General features: G+C 37.2%; 1 protein-coding gene across 2 annotated transcripts in view; it reads left to right on the top strand.

Annotated features, from left to right (window-relative positions):
* The window catches only part of HSD17B4 (hydroxysteroid 17-beta dehydrogenase 4), a 114,308-nt gene extending 86,623 nt beyond the window's left edge, over positions 1–27,685 (top strand). For both annotated transcript variants that reach the window (XM_049873596.1, XM_049873597.1), the window contains exons 20-24: positions 3,355–3,441; positions 6,955–7,044; positions 8,300–8,438; positions 19,194–19,321; positions 27,332–27,685. In XM_049873596.1, the coding sequence (XP_049729553.1) occupies positions 3,355–3,441; positions 6,955–7,044; positions 8,300–8,438; positions 19,194–19,321; positions 27,332–27,421 (534 nt within the window). In that variant the 3' untranslated portion in view covers positions 27,422–27,685. The remainder of the gene's footprint in view (positions 1–3,354; positions 3,442–6,954; positions 7,045–8,299; positions 8,439–19,193; positions 19,322–27,331) is intronic.
* Positions 27,686–27,918: the final 233 nt, after the last annotated feature.

Below are 27,918 nucleotides of genomic sequence, written 5' to 3'. Positions count from 1 at the left end.
CAATATACATTTTCATTGGGTTGGCAACTATACATTTTAATTTTATAGCTACAAATAGCTCTGTTACACACATATCATCAACGATATCGTATAAAGTTACAATTTTAACAGATAAAGTGGATTTTATCTCTTATTTTGTTATGTTATTAATTAGGAATATACATATACCAGCATGTGCCTTCTTATCCAAAACTCGAGATTTGCTCTTTTTTTTTTTTTTTTACTGTTCTATTACTTGCTTTAATTTAATTGAAAATATTAACACCAATTACAAAGACGAGACGACTTGTGGAATGACATCAAGGACATCATCACACACTCAGAAAGCAAGAGGTCATTAAAAAGATAGGAAAGAAAGATCAAAATGGATGTCAGAAGAGACTCTGAAACTTGCTCTTGAATGTAGAGTAGCTAAAGTGAAAAGAAGAGATGACCAAGTAAAAGAGCTGAAATGAAGATTTCAAAGAGCGGCTTGAGAAGACAAAGAAGGTATAATGACGTGCAAAGACCTGGAGTTAGAAATCCAAAAAGGAGGAACATGCTTGGCATTTCTCAAACTGAAAAAAACTGAAGAAAAAATTTAAGCCTTGAGTTGCAAATACTGAAGGATTCTGTGGGGAAAATGTTAAAGGATGCCAAAAACCAAAAAACCAAACCGAGTGCTGTTGAGTTGATTCCAACTCATAGCGACCCTATAGGACAGAGTAGAACTGCCCCATAGAGTTTCCAAGGAGCACCTGGCAGATTTGAACTGCCAACCCCTTGGTTAGCAGCCGTAGCACTTAACCACTGCACCACCAGAGTTTCCTTAAAGGACACAGGAAGCATCAAAAGAAGATGGAAGGAATACACAGAGTCACTATACCAGAAAGAATTGGTTGATGTTCATCCATTTCAAGAGGTAGTATATGATCAGGAATTGATGGTACTGAAGGAAGAAATCTAAGCTGCACTGAAGACTGGTGAAAAACAAGGAATTGACGGAAGACCAGTTGAGGTGTTTCAACAAATGGATGCAGAGCTGGAAGCGCTTACTTGTCTATGCCAAGAAATTTGGAGAATAGCTACCTGGCCAACCAACTGGGAGAGGTCCATAGTTACGTTTATTCCAAAGGAAGGTGATCCAACTGAATGTGGAAATTATTGGACGATATCATTAATGTCACACGCAAATAAAATTTTCGCTGAAGATCATTTAGAAGCAGCTGTAGCAGTGCATTGACAAGGAACTGCCAGAAATTTAAGCCTGATTCAGAAGAGGATGTGGAGTGAGGAATATCATTGCTGATGTCAGATGGATCCTGGCTGAAAGCAGGGAATACCAGAAGGATGTTTACCTATGTTTTATTGACTGCAAAGACATTCAACTGTGTGGATCATAAAAAATTATGGATAACACTGCAAAGAATGGTAATTCCAGAACACTTAATTGTGCTTTACATAGATCAAGAGGCAGTTTTATGAACAGAACAAGGGGATACTGTGTGGTTTAAAGTCAGGAAAGGTGTGTGTCAGGGTTGTATCCTTCCACTATACTTATTCCATGTATATGCTGAGCAAATAATCCAAGAAGGTGGATTATATGAAGAAGAATGGGGCATCAGGATTGGAGGAAGACTCAACAGCCTGCATTATGCAGATGACACAAACTTGCTTGCTGAAAGTGAAGAGGACTTGAAGCCCTTACTCATGAAGATGAAAGACCACAGCCTTCAGTATGGATTACACCTCAACCTAAAGAAAAGAAAATCCTCACGACAGAGAAAAGATTGAAGTTGTCAAGGATTTCGTTTTACCTGGATCCACAGTCAACACCTGTCTAAGCAGCAGTCAAGAAATCAAATGGCACATTGCATTGGGCAAATCTACTGCAAAAGACCTTTTTAAAGTGTTAAAAAGCAGAAATGTCACCTTGAAGACTGAGGTGCACCATGCCATGGTGTTTTCAGTTGCCTCATATGCATGTGAAAACTGGACAGTGAATAAGGAAGACCAAAGAAAAATTGATGCCTTTGAATATGGTGTTGATGAAGAATATTTAATATACCTCGGACTGCCAAAAGAACGAATAAATCTGTCTTGGAAGAAGTACAACCAGAATGCTCCTTAGAAGCAAGGATGATGAGACTATGTCTTACATACCTTGAACATGTTACCAGGAAGAATCAGTCCTTGGAGAAGGGCATCATTCTTGGCAAAGTAGAGGGTAAGCGAAAAAAGAAGACCCTCAAAGAGTTGGATTGACACCGTGGCTGCAACAATGGGCTCAAGCATAACAATGATTGGGAGAATGGCGCAGGACTGGGCAGTGTTTCGTTCTGTTGCACAGGATCACTGTGAGTCAGAACCGACTCCATGGCACCTAACAACAACATATTTGAATTCTAATAAACATGCACCTATGTCAGTTGGCTTCGTTTGTTTCAACTCTTGTATTTTTATGTTAATTTCAAGTTTTTAGCAGTTGCAAGTAACAAGGAAAAGTATCTGTGCACACAATATTTTTTATAAGAATTAGCCAAAAGATACACACTAAAAAAAAATCTAACACTTAGTTCCAAATAGCTCCAAATAGCATAAGCATGGAGCTTATGCTCCATGCAGCAGTAAAAATGTTTCCTGATGCCTTATCCTTGATAGCATAGGTGTTATTATGCTTTTTCATTTTATTACAACTATTTTTATTATTACCCAGTAGTATGTGTACAAAACAAATAAAATGGTCCAGAAAGTTATGAAATGAAAAGTTGTATTACAGTGCTCTGTATACCTGCCCCAGGTCTCGTTCCTCAGAGGTTAATTACTACCACTTTTAGCTGCGTATTTAAGTTGTTCTGGTTGTTACCTCTGTAACTCTAGCTCATATGATCATATTTCTCTTTGTTGGTTCATCAAGATTAAATACTATGTATTGGCCCCCTAGCTTACTTATATTAGGTATGTAGTCCCGGGTAGTACAAATGGTAAAATGTTCGATTACTTTAAACTAACTGAAAGGTTGGCGGTTTGAGCCTACTGAGCAGTACCTTGGAAGAAAGGCCTGGTGATTGGCTTTTGAAAAGTCAGAGCCTTGAAAACCCTATGGAACACAGTTCTACTCTGCAGCACATCGGGTCACCATGAGTCAGAATCGACACAATGGCAACTGTTTTGTTTTGCTTTTAAATGTTAGGTATATCCTTTTTCTACTAATTTTTTATCATATTATTAGTTCCAGTTCTTTTATGACTTGAAATATATTTAAACTTCTATTTTCTTACCTTTTTGTTCTCCCTACATTTCTCCCCCCAGACATAAATCGAAGCGTTTCATTTTTCATTTGTAACCCGAAGATTCATTTGTTTTATTTTAAAGGTTCGTTTTGCAAAACCAGTATATCCAGGTCAAACTCTACAAACTGAGATGTGGAAGGAAGGAAACAGAATCCATTTTCAAACTAAGGTATGAATAACAGAGGTCAGAAGTACTTGGTTTTGTTGCCCTCTTCACCACGCTTCGTAATTTTGTCCCATCTTATCATTTCTTTGGTTAGTACCATGGATATGAGATAAAACCTAGAAATTTTTTTTTATATCATTGGTAATTTTTAATTGAAAATAAAGTACCTTATGCACCTTCCTTTGTATTTTCTGTTTTACTCTCAACTAAATTGGTTTATGTCTACGAAACAGTTGTGTAGCTGTTCTGAGAACCTGACCAACTATAACTTTTGGCTCAAGTAATCAACCAAGTCCTTGTCAAGTTATAATTTCCAAAAAGTTAAAGGCATGACTGTCAGACAGGTATAGAATGAACGTGTAATAAAAATGTATTTAACTCACTAATGCAGGATCTAGCAGATGATAAAAATGTTTCAAAAGAGAATTAGACGAACAGATTTATATAGTACAACAGAAAGACATTCCAAAATAAATTTGGTGAGTTAGAGACAAACTTATTTAATGTCCGCATTAGTTTCCTAGGCTGTGATAAATTATCACAAACTGGGTGGCTTAAAACAACAGAATTTATTCTCATAGTTCTGGAGGCCAGAAGTCTGAATTCAGGGTGTCGGCAGATCCGTGTTCTCTCTGAAGTCTCTAGGGGAAAACCCTTCCTTGTGTCTTCCAGTTTCTAGTAACCCGAGGCATTCCTGAGTTTTTGGCAGCATAACTCCAATCTCTTTCCACTGTCTACTCATGGCTGTTTCCCCCTGTATCTGTCTGTGTCTCTTCTCTTTTTATAAGGACACCAGTCTTGTGAGATTAGGGCCCACCCTGCTCCAGCACGACCTCATGTTAACTAGTTACGTCTGCAAAGACCCTGTTTCCAAATAAGTCCATGTCATAGATACTAGGGATTAGAACTTCAGCATCTTTTTGGGGAGGCACAACAATGTCCTACAGAACAATAAAACCATATGCCTTGTAATTATCTTTTCTACTGGACAGGAATCATTTGGGCCTTGATCACATAAAAATCCACAAATTAACATGTTACCTCACATAGCGTAGACCTAATCAACAGTAAATTACAAGCCAAATAAAAGTGTATGTCCCTGTAGTTGGAGCCCTGTTGGTGCAGTGGTTAAGAGCTCAGGCTGCTAACCAAAAGATAGGCAGTTTGAATCTACCAGCCACTCTTTGGAAACCCTGTGGGGCAGTTCTACTCTGTCCTATGGGGTCACTATGAATCGGAATCGACTCAACAGCAAGGGGTTTCGTTGGTTTTGGGTACAGTTAAATAATTTTTGGGTGAAGCTAATGAAAACATTAAAAGGACATGCAGTTGTCTTTTTGTTTTCAATTTTTTTAGACTAGCTTGTTAATACAATTGACGAGGCTGATTCTTTTTGGCCCTATCATTTCGTCTTATGTAGATGGTCTGTGTTGAGCAGTTTAAACATCACCAGCAGTAGTAACAGCTTTTGCTTATTGAGTGTCTATAAGTGGGATCTACCATCATCTCTAACATGCGTAACAACTCTGCATTTACAGATAAGGACATCTAGGGGTAGGTCTCGTAAATAACTTGTTCCTGGTCACACAGGAAGTTATGGAGCTGGGATAGTCAGCCTCACTGCAAAGCTTCTTACTGTATCACCTTTTTGTTCACAAATAAGTAACTACATAGAGCTCTTCTTACATGGCTGCCTCACTTCCAATTCCTGCTTCTTGCAATTCCATTTTTGTACTTAAGCTGCATACACACCTTTATTCCACTTTTCAAATTCTTCTGCCTTCAGGCTTCAGTTGAAGTTCTACCTTGCCCCGTGGCAGTCCTTTTTTCCTACCGGTGCTAACATGCATATTGACTTTCTCTGAAACCCACTTGCAGTTAATGTCTGTGCCACTCATATTCTGTAACCCTCTTATATTCTAATCATTTCATATGAGTAAGTTTTATTTTTCAGACAAAATTATGAACTCAAAGTATAAGTACCATGACTGTATTACATACAAGTTTTTATTTTCCCAGAATACTAGTAGTAAAGGAAACTCTGGTGGTGTAGTGGTTAAATGCTACAGCTGCTAACAAAAAGTTCGGCAGTTCCAATCCACCAGGTGCTCCTTGGAAACACTATGGGGCAGCTCTACTCTGTCCTGTAGGGTTGCTATGAGTTGGAATCGACTCGATGTCAACGGGTTTGGTTTTTTTGGTTTACTAGAAGTAAACAGTGCATAATTTCTGTAGATAAATTTAAAAGGACAGAAGTAGTTTGATATCTGAATATAATACATTCTTTCCATTTTGATAAATTCTAATCACATCTTATCTTTTCAGTTTAAACCAAAAACCAAACGTGTTGTTGTCGAGTCGATTAGAACTGCCCCATAGGGTTTCCATGGAACACCTGGTGGATTGGAACTGCCGACCTCTTTTGGTTAGCAACTGTGCTCTAAATCACTGTGCCACCAGGGCTCCTCCTTTCAATGTATTTGCTATTTTTTTTTCTCAGTGATTAGCAGTTCTCTTATTCTGTTGGTTACATATGACTCCTGCCTTCCTTTTCTTCCTCCCACCTCTTTTTATTCCTCACTCCTGCTTTCCTTCCTTTCTGCTGTATATTAGGAAACATTTCAAACCAGCGTTCCAAAATGATATGTTTGGCAGTTACAAGAAAGTAATTTACTAAATTTTGCTCATAAATTGTTTCTTTCTATGCTTTTCACTATATAAAACTTGAAGTAAAGTGAGCAAGTTATTTAGAAGATGTTTTTATTTCCAAAGTATGATGGAAGTAGTTAAGGGAGAATGATCTTCCTGATAAAGTGGAAGCTTTAATAAATGCTACCTTATTTTAGAAGGTTATCCTATACATTTGTAGCAATACCATACTTTCTAAGGAAGAATAACTATAGGAATAACTTTAGATGAAGGTGTAGGAATTAGAGTTTGAATTCATTTCACTACCATTTTGATAAATGGCTATTTAATCATTTAGTTTATGCTATGTACACTTCCTATTTGAAATAAGAACTAAAATTACTACCTTAATAAGACCACTATGGCCTGTTCTGGACAATTTTATTCTACTAGTACTTTGGGTACTAGTACCTCATGTAGATATTGTGCCATGCCTTTTGCTGCTATCCATAAGACTTTAGCAGTTCTCATTCTGGCTGCCTGTTAGACACACTTGTGTTTAGAAGAAAAAAAAAAAAAATCCCAAACCCCACCCCAGACCATTTAAGTAAGAATCTTTGGGAATAGGATCTGATCATAAGTATTGTTTTAAAGGGCCTCAGCTGATTGTACAACTAGGGTTAATAACAATTATATCAGTAATCATTCATGTTTATTCATTTTGACATTTGCTTCATCAATTGTTCATTTGATTTGGCTTTTTTTTTTCGATACCTAGAGGCAAAATGTAAATCTTTAAAAAATAACTTTATACTGCTTCACAATGAGATTGCATTTCCTATGGAAACATGAGCATGAACTTTTTTTTTCTCTCTTCACCCTTATAAGATCCAAGGAAGTAGAGACATTGTCATTTCAAATGCATATGTAGATCTTGTGCCAACATCTGGAGCATCTGATGTTTCAACAACCTCTGAGGTAGGTTATAAAAGCTGGTATTCAAACAATTTTTTGATTTGTGAATTTTTTAGATCCCTTGGAGAATGTCCAGACTACTTGTAGAAAGTTAAAAGCAGTGAAAGACTTTTTATTCCTTGAGCTGAAGGACAGTAATTGAGAACTATTTGGAATAAAAGGAATACCTCGATAACTTAAGAATGTCTTTTTTTTTAGTTTTTTGAGGGGAAGGTCACTTGACCTCCTTAATGTTATGATGAAAGCGATGGAATCTCTTCTCAAAAAAATAAAGTACGTGTATACACAGCCACATAAAATTTTGCATGCAGTTTCAAGGAGCTGATGGACCCCTTAAAGTCTATCTATAGACCTCCATTTAAGAGTTTGTAGCTTAGTTAGATTTTTAGTTGGATGTTTTATACATTCTAGTAGATCTTGAGGAATTAAAGAAATAACTTGGGTGTCTTTCAAGAGAAAATAATTAGTATTTATTAGTTACTAATAAATTAGTATAAGAGTATCTAATGTTTAGTGAGAATTTTAAGCAAACACTATTTTGGAGAAAAATAAAAAGTTAAATATCCTGAGCCTTTTTTTTATTTAAAAATTTGTATGAAGATTTCTGTGCAACTGTAAAAGTAACAGCATGTAATTATTTACTAAACAGTTGTATTAACCTCTATTAACATGCTGAAACTTTTGATAAAATATGTTTACATTCTCAGACTCCAAAATAGTAACTTTATAAACGTTTTTATAGTGTTGAGTTCTGCATACCCACATGATCTTTAATTGTCTGTCTTAAGTCATATTATCGCATAACTTACTGAAGACTAAAATCCCTTAAGAAAAATCTAAAATGAAAAATGTGTAAAGTTTTAGGACTAGAAGGAAATTTAGGTTTCATGTAATTTAGGCCTATTTTACAAATAAAGAAATGAGACCAGAGAAGTTGGTTGATTTGTCCAGTATCTTCCTGTTGAACTTAGACCAGGACATAGGATGCCTGGTTCCTAGTTAACTTTTAAAATATTATGTCTGAATTCTGATAAAAGCAGAATCCTCTTAAAAAGGTTGAAGTTTTGGGTGATCATACATAAATACAAGGAACCCGTGAATGAATCGTAGTTTGGGAAAAAAACAGCTAGTTTAACTGCCTTATCTATTGGTAAGTCATTGTTTTAAAAATCACTTATATTGCAGATATGTTTTATAATTATTTTTCCCTTTGAGTCATTTTTACAGAACTTTTAACATTAACTTTTCTTTTTGCCAGGACGGAGAGCTTCAGAGTACCCTTGTGTTTAAGGAAATAGGTCGCCGCCTTAAGGATGTTGGGCATAAGGTGGTAAAGAAAGTAAATGCTGTATTTGAGTGGCATATCACCAAAGGTAGAAATGTTGCAGCTAAGTGGAGTAAGTCATATCTCTGATTCTGTAATATTCTAAGGTAACTTCTAGTAAATAGAGATAAAACTCATTGCCGTCCAGTTGATTCCCACTCATAGCTACCCTATAGGACAGAGTTGAACTGCCCCATAGCGTTTCCAAGGAGCAGCTTGTGGTTTCGAACTGCTGACCTTTTGGTTAGCACCCATAGCTCTTAACCACTGCGCCACTAGGGCCCCAATGGAGATAAGGTATCCTTGTTATAATAAAGCCTGCCTCTTTATTTTTTCTTTTCTTTGAAGATAGGTAAATCCTGCCTTCTTAGGAAGGTTGTTCTTGGAAACTGGTGCTTTTTAGGGCATCTAAAGACATGTATGCTTTTTAGAGATCTAGGGAATCAATTAAAATGAAAATATCAGCTTTAAAGATTTCATTAAATTACCTGAAATTAGTACTTTTAAACGGTCGTCTTCGCTGTATGATTCTTTAAACTTTTTAAAAATTTTATTTGTTTTTTTTTTCTTTTAAATTTGTACTTTAGACGAAGGTTTACAGAGCAAACTAGCTTCTCGTTAAACAGCTAGTACATATATTGTTTTATGACATTGGTTAACAACCCCACAACATGTCAACACTTTCCCCTTTTCCGTCTGAGGTTCCCTATTACCAGCTCTCCAGTCCCCTCCCGCCTTCTAGTCTTTGCCCCTTTAGTCTTGTTTTGTTTTATGGGCCTGTCTAATCTTTGGTTGAAGGCTGAACCTCAGGAGTGACTTCATTACTGAGCTAAAAGGGTGTCCGGGGCTTAGTTTAACTTTAACTTTCTCATAACACAAAGCAAGTTCATCAGGTCAGATGAAGTATTTTTAAGTCATTATATTTTGACAATTTAAAAATTATTTTTTTCATCCTAAACCATTAATAATTTGGACCGTCGCCTTAGTTATGAGTATAAAATCATCATTATTTTCTTGGTGTCTGTAGAAGGCAACTAAGGGTGCATATTACTATCTAGCCTAGGGAAAGTACCATATTAGCAGGTTAACAAGGCACTAAATCTAGAGCAAGTTTCTATCAGCTGCACAGATAGAAAGCAGTCACATTCATTTTCACTAATATGGAGGTCCGAAAGGACCCGGCTACCAGTATATGAAGATACTAGGTGATAAAAAAAGAAAGGAAAAAAAAAAAAAAAAATCCTACCTGATCTTTTGCATCTAGTCATGTAACTCATACCCTTAATCATGAGTCAAACTTTTCTATGCTGTGGTGTATTAGAAGATTACAGTGTCCAGTTTTAATTTAACTCAAGCTAAAATTGGGAATGGTAAGATGAGACTATTAACACTGAATAAGATTTTTTTCTAGATTATTTTCTCTTTTTATTCAGTTTGCATAACAAAGCACTTTTGTTGGCTCACTTTGCTAACCAATCAGATCTAATGCAAGTTTGAAGTGTCTGTCATGGCAGAAAAATGTGTGACTCTACAAGATTTCATTGTGCTGTTTCCAAGTGGTTGTGCTGTTCCACGACCATGGAGCGGAGTGAAGAGAGTACACGTTCATGCTCTTTTCTCATCATCAGTCAGTTATAACGTGATGAACCACTGCTTCTAACAATGAAAGTTATTCATTTTTGGATCATGGAACATGCTATTAGTGACCTTTGTCAGTCATTCTTTAAAAAAATTTATTGTGGTGAAACAAAACATTTGCCGTTTCAACCGTTTTTACGTGTTCAGTTCACTGACATTAATTACGTTAAACTGTTATCACTATCTGTTTCCAAATTTTTTCATCACCCTTAACAGAAACTCAGTACCCCTTAAGTAATAGCTCCGTATGAGGGAGCTCCCACCTGCCAGTGGTAACCGCTAATTAATTTTTGTCTCTATACGTTTGCCTATTCTAGATTCCTATAAGTAGGATCATATAATATTTGTCCTTTTGTGTCTGACTTATTTCATTTATCATAATGTTTTCAAACTTTATCCATGTTGTAGGATCTATCAGAACTTCATTTCTCTTCATGGCTGAGAATATTCCACTATTTGTATGTAACACGTTTTGTTTAGCCATTCCTCTGTTGATGGACGCGCAGGTGGCTGCTCTGAATAATGCTGTAATGAACACTGGTGTACAAGTATGTTTCAGTTTCCACTTTTAGTTCTTTTGGGTATATACCTAGGAGTGGACCTGCTGGATCATATTGTAATTCTGTGTTTGACTTTTTGAGGAACTGCCAAACTCTTTCTACAGCAGCTGATGATCATTTATTTTTATATTATAGAATATTCTGACCTTCATTTAGTAAGAGAAAAACAAGTGAATGTTTACTGGAATCCTTTGATTTTTCATATTTTGCTAACTGGAAGTTCCAAAGAACAGGGTTTTTTCACCTATAGCCAAACAGTCCCCTGAATCTGCCTGCTAATGTGGGACAGGGAGCGTCCAGGAAAATCTTAGCTCAAAGGATCCATCCCTTCTTTCCTAATTGTGAGACACAATGGAGTCCCCTGTAGTTTATTTGGCTAAGAGCCCCTGAAATACTGTGGCACTCCTGGAGAAGGCCTGTGATTAGCTTATACTTCAGGACCATCTAAAATGTTTGACCAAGTTCAAGCCGGGTTATGATCCTTCTCTTGGGACTATAGGCTATTGTATGAGATGTAGTATACTGTGGTGGTGCCTGAAAGCATGGGGTGTAGGCTGTACTTCTGAAAGTTCCATAATTGTTGGAATGAACCATCTTCATTTTACATAATTTTAAAGAAAAATTTCATATGCTTGGGTTTTTCCCTGCACAGCAAAGGTTAATATTTTACAAATTTCCATTCTTATCTTGAGTTTGCCATTTAAGAGCCTTGAGAATCAGATTGTTTTATTCCTCATTACAACTAGAGAATCATTATAAATGCTCATTTAGGCCAAAAAACTTAAATGTATCTCTGATTCAACTGAAACTTTTTGAAACTGATGCCTGCGATTCTTGTTTTCTTTATCATCTCATTTGTCAAAGTTTACAAATTAACAACCAAATGGGATCTTGAGACTTCCTCTGAAAGGGTTCACTGTTCTTTTTTGTCATCTGTCTGGTCCTGTCATTTGATTTGATTCTCAACTCTGCAACGATAGCTTTCAGTTTCTGGTTCTTGTTTTTTCCCATTGTTCGTGTCACTGAACTAAGTGACAGCAGCTGGCAACAGTAGACACTGTCTAGGTCTTTTGACTTATGGTATCTTAGAAGACGATTCTATGTTGTTGTATCTAATTTTACATTTTGGTATTTAATAACATGACATAAATGGTTGAAAGATTTGACTTAGAGAATACCGAACTTTTTTTAGCAAGCAATTTTTAAAATGTTTTGCTAAATATTTAATTATCAAATACTTTGTTTTTTACATTGTTAACTTATCCCAGCCTTGTTTCTATCATCAGAGTAGTGATGTATCAATAATCAAAAACTCTGGGCACAGTGGGTGGGAAGCGTCTTCTAAAATCGAATTAGTCTGGGTCTAGAAGGAATTAGGAGAGTTCTAGTGTTAGTGTTGGGTCAGCGTGAAAGAGGTCAGCACTGATTTGGACTGTGGAGGAGGAGTCATGGCTGTGCCTTTTAAGGTTAGGCCCCCTCTGAGGCTTGTTGTGTATGGTCATCTAGGAGCAGGATGAGGGCTGGCTGGGTGAGGGCTTGTGTGGTCTCTGCCTTGCTGAGACTTTAAGTCTAAGTAGAAGTTAAGGTAGAAGACTGTCTTCCTAATTTCATTTTTAATATGTTATAATATCAAGAACACAATGATTTTGTCATCTGTATCCATTTATTATTCCTGCTGTGGAGAGGAGAAAGCATATGTGGAACTATTGCTAAGATAGAATTGACTGACTTAGCTACTAATTACGTCTGAAAAACAGAGGAACTAGGAAGAGTCAAAATGAAAGCTGAGATTTTGAGGCTGCATGCCTGAGGATGTTGATTTTGTTACTAGAACTGAGAAACATGGGAGAGGAGGGAGGTTTGGGAGAGAAGATGACGAGCTGGGGTGCCAGAAGTATAGCAAACTGAGATCAGGACTGGACTGTAGGGTCTAGAATTTAGGGATAAATCCACGGTGGGAAACGGAGTTAGAAACCATATTCAGGGAGGCTGTAGCTAGAACAGAGAGCATTAGCTTTGCCACTCTTCTTCATGGCATCCAAAAAGAAAGTGAAGGGTAAGTCATTGTTGGTCCTATAAGATTATCTGTTGTTCATGCTCACTTTGTGGAGCAGTGGTGCCAGTATTTCCATTTGTGTATAAACAGTGAACCTCAGAGAATTTGGCCCATGGATTTTAAATAGGCATTTTATTGTAACTCTAGGCACAAATATAGTCCTGTTTTCAAAGAGGAACCCATTTCTTGTTTGAAAGTATCCAATAGTTGTAAAATAGCCATACCACTGAAACCTTTTACAAAGATTTATTTTCATGTGCTAATGGTACAGTGTTGCTTAGTAAACTGTTTTGTTTTCTTTCAGATGATAGATTTAAGGGAGTTGGCATTGGCCAATTTGGTTATTTTGCTCCTCAATGGAAATTTAGTTTCATTTCGCGTATTTGTAATCTTTTCTGTTATAGGAGCATAATTGGAATTTACATTTAGATAGCAAGATTGTATAAATTTTTGCTTGAATATTGCTAAGTAATAACATCTTTTTTGTAATTTTTACTTTAGAACAATTTCAGTCTTACAGAAAAATTGCAAGAATAGTACAGAGAACTTATATCTATCCTTCACCCATTTTCTCCAAAGTGTTAACATTTTAACCCATTTGCTTTATTATTTTTCTTTTCATAATATGTTATTGATGGAAGGAATACATAGAGTCATTATGCCAAAAAGAATTAGTCGATGTTCAACCATTTCGAGAGGTGGCATATGATCAGGAACCAATGGTACTGAAGGAAGAAGTCCAAGCTACTCTGAAGGCATTGATGAAAAACAAGGCTCCAGGAATCGATGGAATATCAATTGAGATGTTTCAACAAACAGATGCAGCGCTGGAGGTGCTTACTCGTCTATGCCAAGAAATATGGAAGACTGCTTCCTGGCCAACTAACTGGAAGAGATCCATATTTATGCCTATTCCCAAGAAAGGTGATCCAACTGAATGTGGAAATTATAGAACAATATCATTAATATCACATGCAAGCAAAATTTTGCTGAAGATCATTCAAAAACAGCTGCAGCAGTATATCGACAGGGAACTGCCAGAAATTCAGTCTGGTTTCAGAAGAGGACGTGGAACTGGGAATATCATTGCTAATGTCAGATGGATCCTGGCTGAAAGCAGAGACTACCAGAAGGATGTTTACCTGTGTTTTATTGACTATGCAAAGGCACTTGACTGTGTTGATCATCACAAATTATGGATAACATTGCAAAGAATGGGAATTCCAGAACACTTAATTGTGCTCATGAGGAATCTTTACATAGATCAAGAGGCAGTTGTTTGGACAAAACAAGGGGATACTGATTGGTTTAAAGTCAGGAAAGGTGTGCGCCAGGGTTGTATCCTTTCACCGTATCTGTTCAATCCGTATGCTGAGCAAATAATCCGAGAAGCTGGACTATATGAAGAAGAACGGGGCATCAGGATTGGAGGAAGACTCATTAACAACCTGCATTATGCAGATGACACAACCTTGCTTGCTGAAGAGTGAAGAGGACTTGAAGCACTTACTAATGAAGGTCAAAGACCACAACCTTCAGTATGGATTACATCTCAACATAGAGAAAACAAAAATCCTCACAAGTGGACCAATGAGCAACATCATGATAAATGGAGGAAAGATTGAAGTTGTCAAGGATTTCATTTTACTTGGATCCATAGTCAACAGCCATGGCAGCAGCAGTCAAGAAATCAAAAGATGCATTGCATTGGGTAAATCTGCTTCAAAGGACCTCTTTAAAGTGTTGAAAAGCAAAGATGTCACCTTGAAGACTAAGGTGCGCCTGACCCAAGCTGTGGTATTTTCAATCGCATCATATGCATGTGAAAGCTGGACAGTGAATAAGGAAGACCGAAGAAGAATTGATGCCTTTGAATTGTGGTATTGGTGAAGAATATTGAATATCCATGGGCTGCCAAAAGAACAAACAAATCTGTCTTAGAAGTACAACCAGAATGCTCCTTAGAGGCAAGGATGGCGAGACTGCGTCTTACATACTTAGGACATGTTGTCAGGAAGGATCAGTCCCTGGAGAAGGACATCATGCTTGGCAGAGTACAGGATCAACGGAAAAGAGGAAGACCCTCAATGAGGTGGATTGACACAGAGGCTGCACCAGTGAGCTTAAGCATAACAACAACTGTAAGGATGGCTCAGGATCAGGCAGTGTTTCGTTCTGTTGTGCATATAGGGTCATTATGAGTTGGAACCGACTCAGTGGCACCTAACAATGACAACAGCATGTTGTTATTTTTTTGAACCATTTGAGAGTAATTTACGGACATGATGTCCCTAAATACTCTAGCGGCATTTCCTAAGAACAAGACATTCTCTTATATTCATGGAACAAGGATCAAAAGCAGGAGATTAACACTGATACAGTACTATTATCTACAGGTTTATTCATATTTCACCTATTGTTCCAATAATGTCCTTTATAGCAAAAGACAAGTTATAATAATAATGATGGAAATGAAGAAAGTAGAAGAAAGAACTGATCAGGGTCTATTCTGGGATCATACTTTGCATTTAGTTGTTAGGTTTCTTTAGTTTTCTTTAATCTGGGATAGTTCCTCAATCTGCCTTTGATTTTCATGACCTTGACATATTTGAAGATTACAGGCCAGTTATTTTGTAGTGTGCACCTCAGTTCTTGTTTATTTACTTATTTTTTTTTTGTGACTAGATTGAATTTATAAATTTTTGGCAATAATAGTACAAAAGTATTGTGCCCTCAGTGTGATTGTTTTTTTCAATTTTAATATATTTTTTCTTTGTTAATTTTTTTTGTCGTCGTCGTTAGAGACCCTTCTTTCATGTGGTTTACTAATCATCCATTTAACAAACAGTACTAAGCTCTTTCCATTCAAGGAAGTGTAGAGGATACGAAGACAAGACATACCAGTTCCAGCAAGGACCTTATAACCTTCAGGGAAGGAGGTGTAAATAAAAATATTATCTTATGAAGAAAGAAAGAAACCTCAGGTTTGTCATACATAATCTCGTTTAGCTTATTGCAAGGTAGTCACGGCAAGGCATGCAAGTAAGACCTCAAGACATTCATTTAGCACTGGAGAATCAGAATTAACAATTACAGTGTTAGTTTCAACGTTACAGACCAAATCTTTAGACTTCAGGCTTTTAACTTTAATAAGTGGCCTCGGAGAGGAGACTTGACCATGCCTCGAACTCAGAGGAGATCCCCTGTTGCTACGGTTCAAGGTTAGTTGTAGCTCAGTTTTCAGAGAGAGAGTCAGAGAGGCCGTCTTCTCTGAAAATGAATAGAGTCTATGGGTTTATATACCCTGTGTGGTGTCATATTCAACTATAATTGGTGTGTTTTATTGCCAGTTAAAGAATTGTATGACATTATGTTTTGTTAATTTGTATTGTTTTATTGCTGACTAAGGAATTGTTGTATGACACATTTACATTCTTGTTTGCTACATGTTTCAAGGCCAAGTTAATTAAAAATTATGGGAATTGTTTAGTGTCATTTATGTTTGGTTAATTTTTAGAGATTAATGTTACATTCTCTTATCACAGAGTGCAGGTATACAGCCCAATTTCAGAGACTTATTTATGACCTATTTCACATACTTCTATTATCTTATTTTCAAGGTCAGAACAACTTTTTAACAACTTGTAGTTAATGGTCAGAGAGCATTATGGAAAAGTATATGTTTCTAAGTTCAGAAATTCTCTATTTAGAGCTTTGCGTTCGTATTATAAATGGCTTATACATCAAACCTGTTGCTGTTGAGTCAATTCTGACTCATAGTGACCCTACAGGACAGGGTAGAACTGCCCCATAGGGTTTCCAAGGAGCAGCTGGTGGATTCAAACTGTCGACCTTTTGGTTAGCAGCCTGAGCTCTTATCCACTAGCCACCACGGCTCCAACTTATACATAGGTGTTTAAAAGTATTATAAAAGCATAACAGTGTAAAAGCGTTATAGAAGCATATGTAATAGTGACGCATATACATTTTAAGAACATTACAGAATCAGATGTGATTTGAGAGCATACAGAATCGTATGTAACAGTGCTTTAGTAGCCGCTTGTGATTTTTAAGGTATGTATCTCAAGACCATCCCTGATCCCCAAGTTTCCAAATGACATGTTCTCATCAAATAGCTACTCCACCCACTTCCCTTCCCCCCCCCCCCCGCCATTAAATGCTATAAAGTATAGCTGAAATTTTTATAGACTCTTTTCAGGGCCTTATGTTGTTGTGTGCCATCGAGTTGATTCCAACTCATAGCGACCCTATAGGACAGAGTTGAACTGCCCCATTGGGTTTCCAAGGAGCGGCTGGTGGATTCGAACCGCCAGCCTTTTGGTTGGGAGCCTGAGCTCTTAACCACTACACTACCAGAGCTTAAGGGTTATACAAATACAGGGCTAAAATCATTTCTAAAACTTAAAAAATAAATCTGGCCACTTAAAGAAAGTGAATACAATCTGTTTCTTTATTTTTGCAGTAAGTTTATCCACAGCCTCACAGGTGTCAGCAAGACTCAAGGTGATGGTGGTGAATGATGCTGCTCCCACCTGAGCAGGTGGACCATGACCTGAGTCACTGTGGAACTGGAAGTGCAACTCTTTTACCCCAAAATTCTGTATTTTTGCTAAGAACTTTCCCTTTCTTAGGCATCTTCTGTTATTAGTAGCACTAGTTATTAGCCTCCCACAAAGAATTGTATCGCTGTACAAGAATCATGGCTGTGAAGCAGCATGCATAAAAACCCTGGGCGAGTGAGAAGGCAGGTGAACAGCTAAGAACCTTCATTAGCTAGGAGATAATTCTACACTGTACCACTAAGGTGTATTTGGTCCAGTTGATTAAGAGCTATGACTGTTAACCAAAAGGTCGACGGTTTGAATCTACCAGCCACTCCTTGGAAACCCTGTGGGATGGTTCTACTCTGTCCTGTAGGGTTGCTATGAGTCAGAATCAACTCGATGACAGCAGGAAGTAGGGTTTTAGGCTCACTTGTGAAGAACAGGGTTTTTTTTGTGAAGAATTAAAACCATTAATGTTAAATCTGGTGAATGCCTGAGGTATGCTTTTCTTGAGTCTTTCCTTCCCCCTCCCCCTGCTTCTTTCTGTCTTTTGAACAAATAATAAATGAAAACACATACTATGTAAGTGCCAGTGAATACACAGGGCCTTTGCTTTTCATGTTACGCTTCTAGTACCTCACATATTGCCTGACGCCATAGTAGAAACTCAACAATAAAGTGAGTGAATGAAGCACACAAACCAAAAGGTCCCCTTCTTCTCACCTTTTCCCCTCCCCAGGTTAACCATTATCTTCAAGTTCTTTAGTTGGCAAAATCCTCTTCTATGTAAAGTTTGGGTGATTTAATTTTGTCTTTGGAGCAGGGCCTAGCTAAGCAGAATGTAGTTACGTACTCTGGGTCTTCTTATGCTTTTCCTGGGAGTTTCTTGCATACCCTTATGGAGAGTGATGTGATTGTAGCTCCTTCACTCTAGCAAGAGAGAGCATGTTCATGAGGCCGATGAGTGGAATTGGGCTTCCTGGATGATTGGCCTCATTATCATAGATGAGGAAGTTAAAACTTTCTAAAATGTAACTTTGGCATACCCATACCCATTGCCGTCAAGTTAATTCTGACTCACAGCGACCCTATAGGACAGAGTAGGACTGCCCCATAGGGTTTCCAAGGCTGTAAATCTTTACGGTATCCAACCGCCACATCTTTCTCCAGTGGAGCAGCTGGTGGGTTCAAACCGCCGACCTTTCTGTTAGCAGCTGAGTGCTTAGCCACTGTGCCACTAGGGCTTCTTAACTTTGGCATGAAGCTCTTTAAATGCTATATATAAAAGACTAAGGTAAAATTTTAATAGTTTCCCCAGCTGCCCAGCTGTTTTGTTACATACAAAAACAGGCAACAGACTAGTGTCTGTTTCTGGGACACTCAGTCCTTTTGTCAGAAACAGTGTATGAAGGAAAAAGAAGCTTATTTTAGTGTTTATTCACAAAAATTAGGGCAGTACATATTTTACAAATAAATTGCAATATGTAACAAACCAATTAGAATATTTTTCAAATCCATTTTGACTCCCTTGCTATCCATATGATGAAACCTTTGATGAATTCAAGTATTGAAAGGTGACTAGATGAAAAGACGTTGTACATTCCCTCCCCACAACCCAACTAACATGAGACTATTTTAAAACTTGGTTTTCCTCCTTTGTTGACTGTACAGTTTTCATTTGAATGTAAAGGCCTTGACCACATAACCTACCTTAGCTTAACTGCTCTATATTTTTCTATATTAATTCACATTTAAAATACCTCTTGTATAAACATTTTATTGGGGAAAAACCATTATTGACTTGACTGCTTTGAAGAACTTCTTTATAAAAAAGGGCATCTTGACAAAGGATCTTCTAAATTCTCTGAATGACAGAATGTGTATAACCTATAGATAGATTAAACACTACATTAACTTGGAAACTGTTTTTCTGCCTTTTGTTTAGTCTATTTTATCCTCATATTGTGAAGGAAAAATGATACGTATTGGTTTCTTCCTATTTTTCTCAGCTATTGACCTAAAAAGTGGTTCTGGAGAAGCATATCAAGGCCCTGCAAGAGGCTCTGCTGATACAACCATCATCATTTCAGATGAAGATTTCATGGAGGTGGTTCAGGGCAAGCTTGACCCTCAAAAGGTAATGTTCTCAAAATGTTCATTTATTCATAATTATTGCTTCCTATTTGGTAATTGCACATTTTGAACTGACTCTCAAATTCTGATTTATAAGACAGATTTCTTATAATGCTGAAGAAGACACAAACCAAACCAAACCCATTGCCCTTGAGTCGATTCCTACTCACAGTGACCCTGTAGGGCAGAGTAGACCTGCCCCATAGGGTTTCCAAGGTTATAATCTTTATGGAAGCATATTGCCACATCTTTCTCGTGTACAGCAGCTGGTAGGTTCAAACCGCTGACCTTTTGGTTAGCGGCTGAATGCTTAACCACTGTGCCACCAGGGCTCATTGAAGAAGGCACAGTTTGTACCAATATTCTGGTTGTCAGATAATATACTATTTTAGTGGAGTTTCAGGTGATGCTGAAAATGGAGTTTTTGATTGAAATTCTTCAACATACAGCAAAGCAATATAAAACCCACATCTAGACTTTTTAATGTGTTATGTCAGTAGTTCAAAGGTGAAAAATCATATGGTATTTGCATAAACAAACAAAACCAAACCTATTGCTGTCAAGTCAATTCCAACTCATGGAGACCCCATGTGTTACAGAGCAGAACTGCTCTTGGTTGTAATCATTACAGAAGCAGTTTTCCAGGCCTTTCTTCCTGGAGCAGCTGGGTGCTTTTGAATAGCCAACCTTTAGGCTAGTAGCTGATCACAGACCGCTTGTGCCACCCAGGGACTTATAATATTAATAGATAGTTACTAAAATTAAACATTTATTTCTGATATATAAAATTAAGCACTTACAGAAAACTGGAAATGGAAGGGTATTTTAACATAACAGCTAGTGTCTTTATGGCGAAACATTTAGAGACATTTCGGTGAAAAGTCATGATTAAGACAAGAGGCCCTCTCTGACCATTATTAGTTAATATCGTTCTGGAACTTTTGGCCAATTCACAAGCATATAAAATTAAAGCAACTGATGAGGCAATTAGAACAGAGGAGAACAGTTTGTTATTTTCAAATCATATGATTATATAGCCAGAAATCCCAAGAGAATCGACCAATAATTTCTTAGAATGAAGAAGTTCAAACAAGCAGTTGAATGTACAGTAGTTATCCAAAAATAGCTTTTATCTAGCAGCAAAATACAGAAAGTATAATTGAAAAATATTTTTATTTATAATAATAACTGAAACTACAAAATACCAATAACTAGCCTAACAGTAGAAACACAGTGCTTATTCGAAGGAAGCTATACAACTTTACAAGGAACAGAAACAGTTTGAATGAACAAGGAAATGCACCATTTTCCAGGATAGGAAAACGAATTTAAAAAGAATTAAAAAGCGGTATAGAGGTGAAGAATATGGTCTTTAAATGACTGCCCTGGCAGGGAACACAACAGAGAGTCCCTGACGGAGCAGGAGAAAAACTGTGGTGCAGAACTCAAAATCACGTAAAAAGACCAGACTTCATGGTCTGACTGAGACTGGAGGAACCCTTGAAGCCATGGCCCCCAGACACACTGTTAACCCAGAGCTAAAACCATTCCTGAAGCTCACTCTTCAGACAAAGATCAGGCTGGACTATAAAACATAAAATACTTGTGGAGAGTGTGCTTCTTAGTTCAAGCAGATACATGACACCAAATGGGTGGCTTCTGTCCAGAGATAGGACGAGAAGGCAGAAAGGGACGGGAGCTGGTTGGGTGGACATGGGAAACCCGGGGTGGAAAGGAGGAGTGTGCTATCACATTGTAGGGAGAGCAACTAGGGTCACGTAACAATGTGTGTATAGATTTTTGTGTGAGAAACTAACTTGAGCTGTAAACTTTCACCTAAAGCACAATTAAAAACAGAAAAATCTGAGTTTAAATCCTAGCCATGTCACTTAATCTCTAAGCTTCAAATCTCTCATTTGTTAAATGAATATAATGACAGTAATGATCTCAAAGAATGGGAACGAAATCAGAATATTTATAAAGAACTTAGAATAGTGCTTGGCATATAGCGCATGAGCCCTTGGTTAATAATTCCCTTCCAGGAATTTGTTTAGTACCAACCCCGATTCAGGGATTGTTCTAGGTGTTAGATGAACAAGAAATTGCCCCTAATGTTGTGGACCTTAGTTTTAGAAGGGCTGATAGAAAAGAAATATAATTTCAGGTTTGAAGAAAAAAATAAGGCATAGGAATGGGTTAGAACAGGGATTGGCAAACTTTTTTCTGTAAAGGGCTAAATAGTGAATATTCTGTTTTGTGGGCCAGGTGGTCTCTGTTGTAACTACTCAGCTCGGCTGCTGTAGCATTAAATCAGCCATAGATAATATGTAAACAAATGGGTGTGTCACCGTTCCAATAAAACATTTATATAAAAACAGGCAGCAGACTAGATTTGGTTCATGGGCTGTGGTTTGCCCAACCCCTGGCTTAGAGTGTGATGGGTGGGGGAACTATTTTAGATGGAGCTGTCAGAAAACACTTGATAGAGACCTGAACAAAGTGAAGGAATGAGCCATGAGGCTAAGGAAACCACTAGTGCAAAGGCCTGAGACAAGAGTCTTGGCTTAATGGCGTACAATAACAGTGAAGAGGCCAGTAAGGCAAGTAAAATGAACAGTGGGGAGATGAGATGGGAAGCTGGACAGGGGCTGGATCACACAGGACCCGTAGGTCTTGGCAAGGAGTTTATATCTTATTGAGTGTCATGGGAAGCTGTTGAACTGTGTAACGGCAGGATCTGATTTATAAAGGTAATTCTGGCTGCTGAATGGAAAATTGACTTTGAGGCAGAGGGTGGTATCAAGATGTCTTTTCTAGATACGTTATATTTGAGATGCGTATATATAAAGATTGGAGCCTTGGTGGTGCAGTGGTTAAGAGCTACAGTGAGCTATGGCTGCTAACCAGAAGACTGGCAGTTCGAATCCATCAGCTGCTCCTTGGAAACCCTAGGGGGCTGTTCTGCCTTGTCCTATAGGGTTGCTATGAGTCGGAATCAACTTGACGGCAGCGGATTTGGTTTTTTGGTTTATACATAAAGATTAAGTATAGGGTTAGGGAAACGTATATATAATTGTTAGGAATGTAGATTTTTAGGGGAGTGAATGAATTCTTTCCTTCATTTTAAACTAATGACATTCAAGCTTTATTGAAAGAAAAAAAAGCTTTCAGATAAGAACTTGCACCTTCCCATCACCAGATCTGTTCTACCAGCGTCTGCATCAGTCGTCTCTTTCTTCTCTTAACGTTGAAGGAAATCTCCCTCTTCCTGTGAAAGACATCTCTTCACTTCTGTTCTAGAAATCTACTCAAGATCATTATTGCCTCTTTTTTCCTTTTCTGCATCAGTATCTCCCATTCTACTAATTTCCCACAGTATACAATAAATTAACATCTTGTGTTTAAAACAAACATCTTCCCTTAATATTAGACCCCTATCAAACATATATCATTTCTCTGCTCCTTGTCACAAAAGAATTGTCTAAGCCAGTTACTGCCCAACAGAAATATAATGTGAGCCATACATGTAATTTAAAAAGTTTTTGTAGCCATATTAAAAAAAGTTCAACAGAAACAGGTGAAATTAATTTTAATAATATGTTTAACCCAATACACCCTTTTCTCACTTATCAACATGGTTAGGTTCCAAAGACCAGGTCATTATGTGAAATCGGCATCACATGAAAATGGAGGATGACCACATCAGATCATAAAATGGAGGATAGCTGTATCATTACATAACTGCAAATTACATCATAACATAACTGGCAAGCCACTGGGAATCATGGCCCAGCCACGCTGACACATAACCTTAACCATAAAAGCCGGAATTACTCTTACTTGGCACCTTAGCATTCATTACTGCCAGATATGTGTCATATAATGTGCAAAATAGTCAGATAATAGATTTTTTGCTGTTGTTGTAAATGTGAAACGTTTGATAACAAGAGAGTTCATAAGTGAGAAGGTTTATATTCAAATATTATCGTTTTAATGTAATCAATATAAAAATTAATATGATACTTTATATCTGTTTTTCATACTGTCTTTAGAGTCCAGTATATATTTTATACTTACAGTGCATTTCATTTGGGACTAGCCACACTTCAGGCCACATGTGGTAATGGGTAATTTATTGGACAGCAAGGTCTAAAACATTCTATCTTGTCTTTGCTCTTCTAGCCTCTCTTATGTGACTTCCACTTGTATCACTCCACTGATACTATTCTTGTGAACGTCTTGATGACTTCTGTTTTGTCAAATCCAATGAGTATTTCTTTAGGTACATCTTTTCAGTCTTTCAAGAGCATTCAACTCAGTTAACCACCAACTTCTTGAAATATTTTATCTTTGGGCTTTCATGTCACTATATGCTCTTGTTTTGCTTTTTCCACCTTGTGACCATCCCAAGTCTCCTTTGGTGTCTTTTTCTAACCCCAACCATTAAATTTTGGTTTTCCTTAGGGGTTATTTCAGGGTTCGTCTCTGTATAAACACTCTTTCCTGAAATGAATGAATTCATCCGGTGGTATTTAAAGCCATCTATTTGTTCATAAAGGAGCCCTGGTGGTGCAGTGGTTAAGCTCTTGGCTGCCAACTAAAAGGTCAGTGATTTAAACCCACCATTCGCTCTGCAGGAGAAAAGACCTGACGATCTGCTTCTGTAAAGATTACAGCCTAGGAAACGCTATAGGGCAGCTCTGCTCTGTCCTGTGGGGTTGCTGTGAGTCAAAATTGACTCAACAGCACACAACAACAACATATGTTGATAACTCACAGGTTTCGGTGTGTCACTCAATCATCTTTTCTGAGCTCCATAGTCATAGAGCAACTTTCTACCTGACTGCTTTGATTGGATGTCTGAGTGGCATCTCAATAACTTACTATGTTTAATATAGAGTTCTTGATTTATTTTTCTCCCCCAGTCTTTTCCTTTCTAGTAAATGGCACCATCATCTATCTACCCAAATTAATAAACCCAGACATGTAAGGATTGTCTTACATGTCTTACATCCGTCTTTATCTTTAAATACATTTCATCCTTAAGTTCTGATTGATCTTTTTCCAAAATGTGTCTTGAATCAGTCTTCTGCTCTTCATCTGTAGGGGTATCATCATGATCCAAGCCTTCATCGTCTCTCACTTGGCTTAGTACAAGAGCTTCCAGACTGGTCTTACTGCTTCTGCTCTTGCCTCTCCATCCAATCTGTTCTCTGCTCAGGAGCCAGAGTAATCCTTGAAAAATGTAAACGAGACTACAGGCCATTCCACCTAATAAAAAAAAAAGCCTCCAAAGATATTTTTTTTTGCACCTAGATAAAACGCGAACTACTTATTACCATGCCCTATGTCCCTTGAGCATGTTTCTGTCTTCATCCCTCACCGTTCTCCTCATTACTTATAATGCTTGTTTCAGTTACATTGTCTTTCCTCTCAGTTCCTTCCCAGCAACTTTTACTCCTTCCGTGTGTATCCATTGCCTTTCCTATCTTCCTGGATTGTTCCTGCTCCAGCTGTTTGTGTGGCTGGCTTCATTTCATTCGTGCTGCCTTCGAGGAGGCGTTTTGTACCCGTTTCATATGAAGTAATTTCTTCCTGTTACACTCTCTTGGGGCACCCTATTTTATCTTTTATACTATTTATAACAGGCTTTGTTTTATTTACTTTTTATTTTTGACTCCCCTACTTTAATGTTCGTTCCATGAGAACAGGGACAGTTATTGATTGCCAGTGCCTAGAATATTGCCTAGTATGCAGTAGACACTCAGTTAAAGTAAAGAAGGGAATAAAGAGCATTAGCTCAATAGCAATAGGTTAGGCTATGTAGAAAATAGAAACTTCTGCATATCAGACTTCATGAAATATTCCCATAATCCTGGGGAAAAAAAGGAAAATGATGATAGACATTATGTTAGTAAAAACATATAAATAATTCTGGAAAGCATTAAAACCTTAATAGAAAGGGTGAGCAAAAGATATGAACCAGTAGTTAAAGAAATACAAATGACTAACATACAAAAGAAAAACTATTTTTCCAGCATCCAAAAAGGCAAATTAGAGCATGTAATTTTTGCCTCAAATTTTCAAAGATTAAGAAAATGTAAGGCTGAGGTAAGAGGATTCACGTGCTGCTGGTGGGAATATAAAATTGGTATAGTCTTTCTAGAAAGCCGTGTGGCAGAGGTTACCAGACTCTTCTTGTTCATAGCATCCTTATGATCTTAGTACTTTCTGCATGGCACTCTGAAACCAAAAGAAATATAGTACCATTTATTAAGTAGTTAAGTTCAAACAAGAGTAGCATTTTGAGTTGTGTTGAACAGATGATGCTATATTTTCCTCAAAAATGTAAAATAGCCATTGTTATCCTTGTGAGTTTTCTGTGGTGACTGGTGTGCTGTGGTGCACAGTTTGGGGACTGTGGCACTATAGAAGCATGGTCAAGAACCTTATTTAAGAAATGTTATGATCCGGTAATTCCTCTAGGAATCCCTCCTAAGAAAAGAGTCTGGTAGGATCAACCACCAAATGTTGGTATACTTACTTCAAGTAATTGGGTGTTCTTGTTTTGGGTTGTAACTCTGTCTCAGACTTTAGTACCTGTCAGGCAGGTCTAAATACAGACCTCTTCCCTGGAGGAGTTGCAGACCATCATTTCTGGAACTGCACAGTGAAAGCAGCCCTAGTTTTGAAGATCTAGTGTCCTGTTGAAATCTTAGCATTTGATCCTGATTGAATGAGGTCTCCCTTATTATTTTTGGGATAGAAAGATTAAGTAGTAGGTAGTTTTTTGCGTTTCCTCCATTTGATGAGGATTTGCTTTTGATATTAAGTGGCTACTAGTTGGCAAGTCAGGAGGTAGTGTTGAGAAAAGAACACCTGAGTTGAAGTCCTGACCCTACTTCCTGCTGGCTGTGTGGCCTTGAGTAAGTTATCTAAAACTCTCTGAACTTCAGTCTTCTCATCTGTCAACTGGGGACAGTGGTTGCTGGTGTACACACTTCAAGTTGATAGCTATGATTCTTAAGTGGAATAATATTTATGGAGCTGCTTTATAAAAACATTTAATTAATTTTTTAAAGTTTCCAAATTAAAAATTTTATTCAGTTATGAATACATGAATATTATTTTTAAAAATCAAGGGAATTATTTCTCATTTCATATTCCATGTTATTTTCTCAATAGGCTATACAAATTGTGATTTATTACTTTTATTTTGACACTGAGAGAGAACTTAAGCAAATTACACAAGTTTCAGTACCAAGTCAGATATAGGTGGTATGAGAGCTCTAAGTCTTAACACACCAGCTTTTTATTTGGTAATAATGATGAGCTTAATTCACTCTTAACCACATGTCAAACACTAAACTAAGCACTTTAAACATTATTTCGTTTAACTCACACAACAAAACTGTGTTAATTAGGTGCTGTTTTATCCCCTTTTATAGGTGAGGAGACTGGAGCTCAGAGCTGTTCAGTAATTTGCCCAAGTTCACATTGTTAGTAAGTGGTAGAACCTGGATTTTAACAAAGGAATTCTGATACGGTCCATGAACTATTCATCACTATGTTGTACTGTCTTATTTTGTCATTCTCTGGCTTCCTGTTTCACGAAGATGTACTACATATGCCTTTTAAAAGTTATGAATTGAATACTTTTATTCATTTATGAATACATGAAGCCTGTTATTCATATGGTCTCTCACAATCATGTGTGAGAACGTACAATCAAGCCACCAGAAGTGTAGATTGAAACAGACACCCTAGATCTGTCAGTTCAGGTAAATTATTCTATGGTTTTCTGAAACACAACACGGACTTTTTTTCTTTTCTTAAATATCTAAAGATATGGATGCTATCAATAATCATTAAACTATCATTGCTCGATAAAGTTGCCTTTGTTGTTTGGAGTTATTAACTCACTTGTATTCAGTCTGAATCATGGACTTTTAAACAAAGAAATACAATGTAAGATGATAAAGGTTGGCGATCTTTCTCCCTCCCTCTCTTCCAGGCATTCTTTAGTGGCCGACTGAAGGCAAGAGGAAACATCATGCTGAGCCAGAAGCTTCAGATGATCCTGAAAGACTACGCTAAGCTTTGAAGGGTACACTAGATTACTAATAAAAATAGAAGAATTAAACTATCTTCACCAAAATATACTTGATTATTCAACAAAAGCGATCAAAACTAAGATACAGGAGAAGTTGTTTAACATTTTCCAGTTTCAGACGGCTTTTCAGATTTTCATTTTCTACTAATTGTTCATGTCTCATTATTTTTACAAGGAATTGGTAAGCAAGCACATAATTACTCTTCTGTCCTTAGATCTGTATCTACATAATAAAAAATTTTTACCCAAGTTCAGTCTCCTTAGAATTTATACCATTCATAAGTTGAAAGAATTAAATGAGTAAAAGCCACATTGATACCTTTTTCACTTTGTTCCTTTGTTATGATTTTCCGTTCTCTAATTTATTCATACTCCAGTTTTAACATGAATTTTCATACATGTAATAATTTTTCACACTTTTTTATAATAGACAGCGTTCTGTTGTAAGTCAAGAGAAAGGTCTTTGTGCTTCCAGATATTTTACTCTC

Source organism: Elephas maximus, chromosome 2 (genome assembly GCF_024166365.1).
Source record: "Elephas maximus indicus isolate mEleMax1 chromosome 2, mEleMax1 primary haplotype, whole genome shotgun sequence".
In the NCBI taxonomy this organism is placed as follows: domain Eukaryota; kingdom Metazoa; phylum Chordata; class Mammalia; order Proboscidea; family Elephantidae; genus Elephas; species Elephas maximus.
This window is presented reverse-complemented; position numbering and strand designations above follow the sequence as displayed.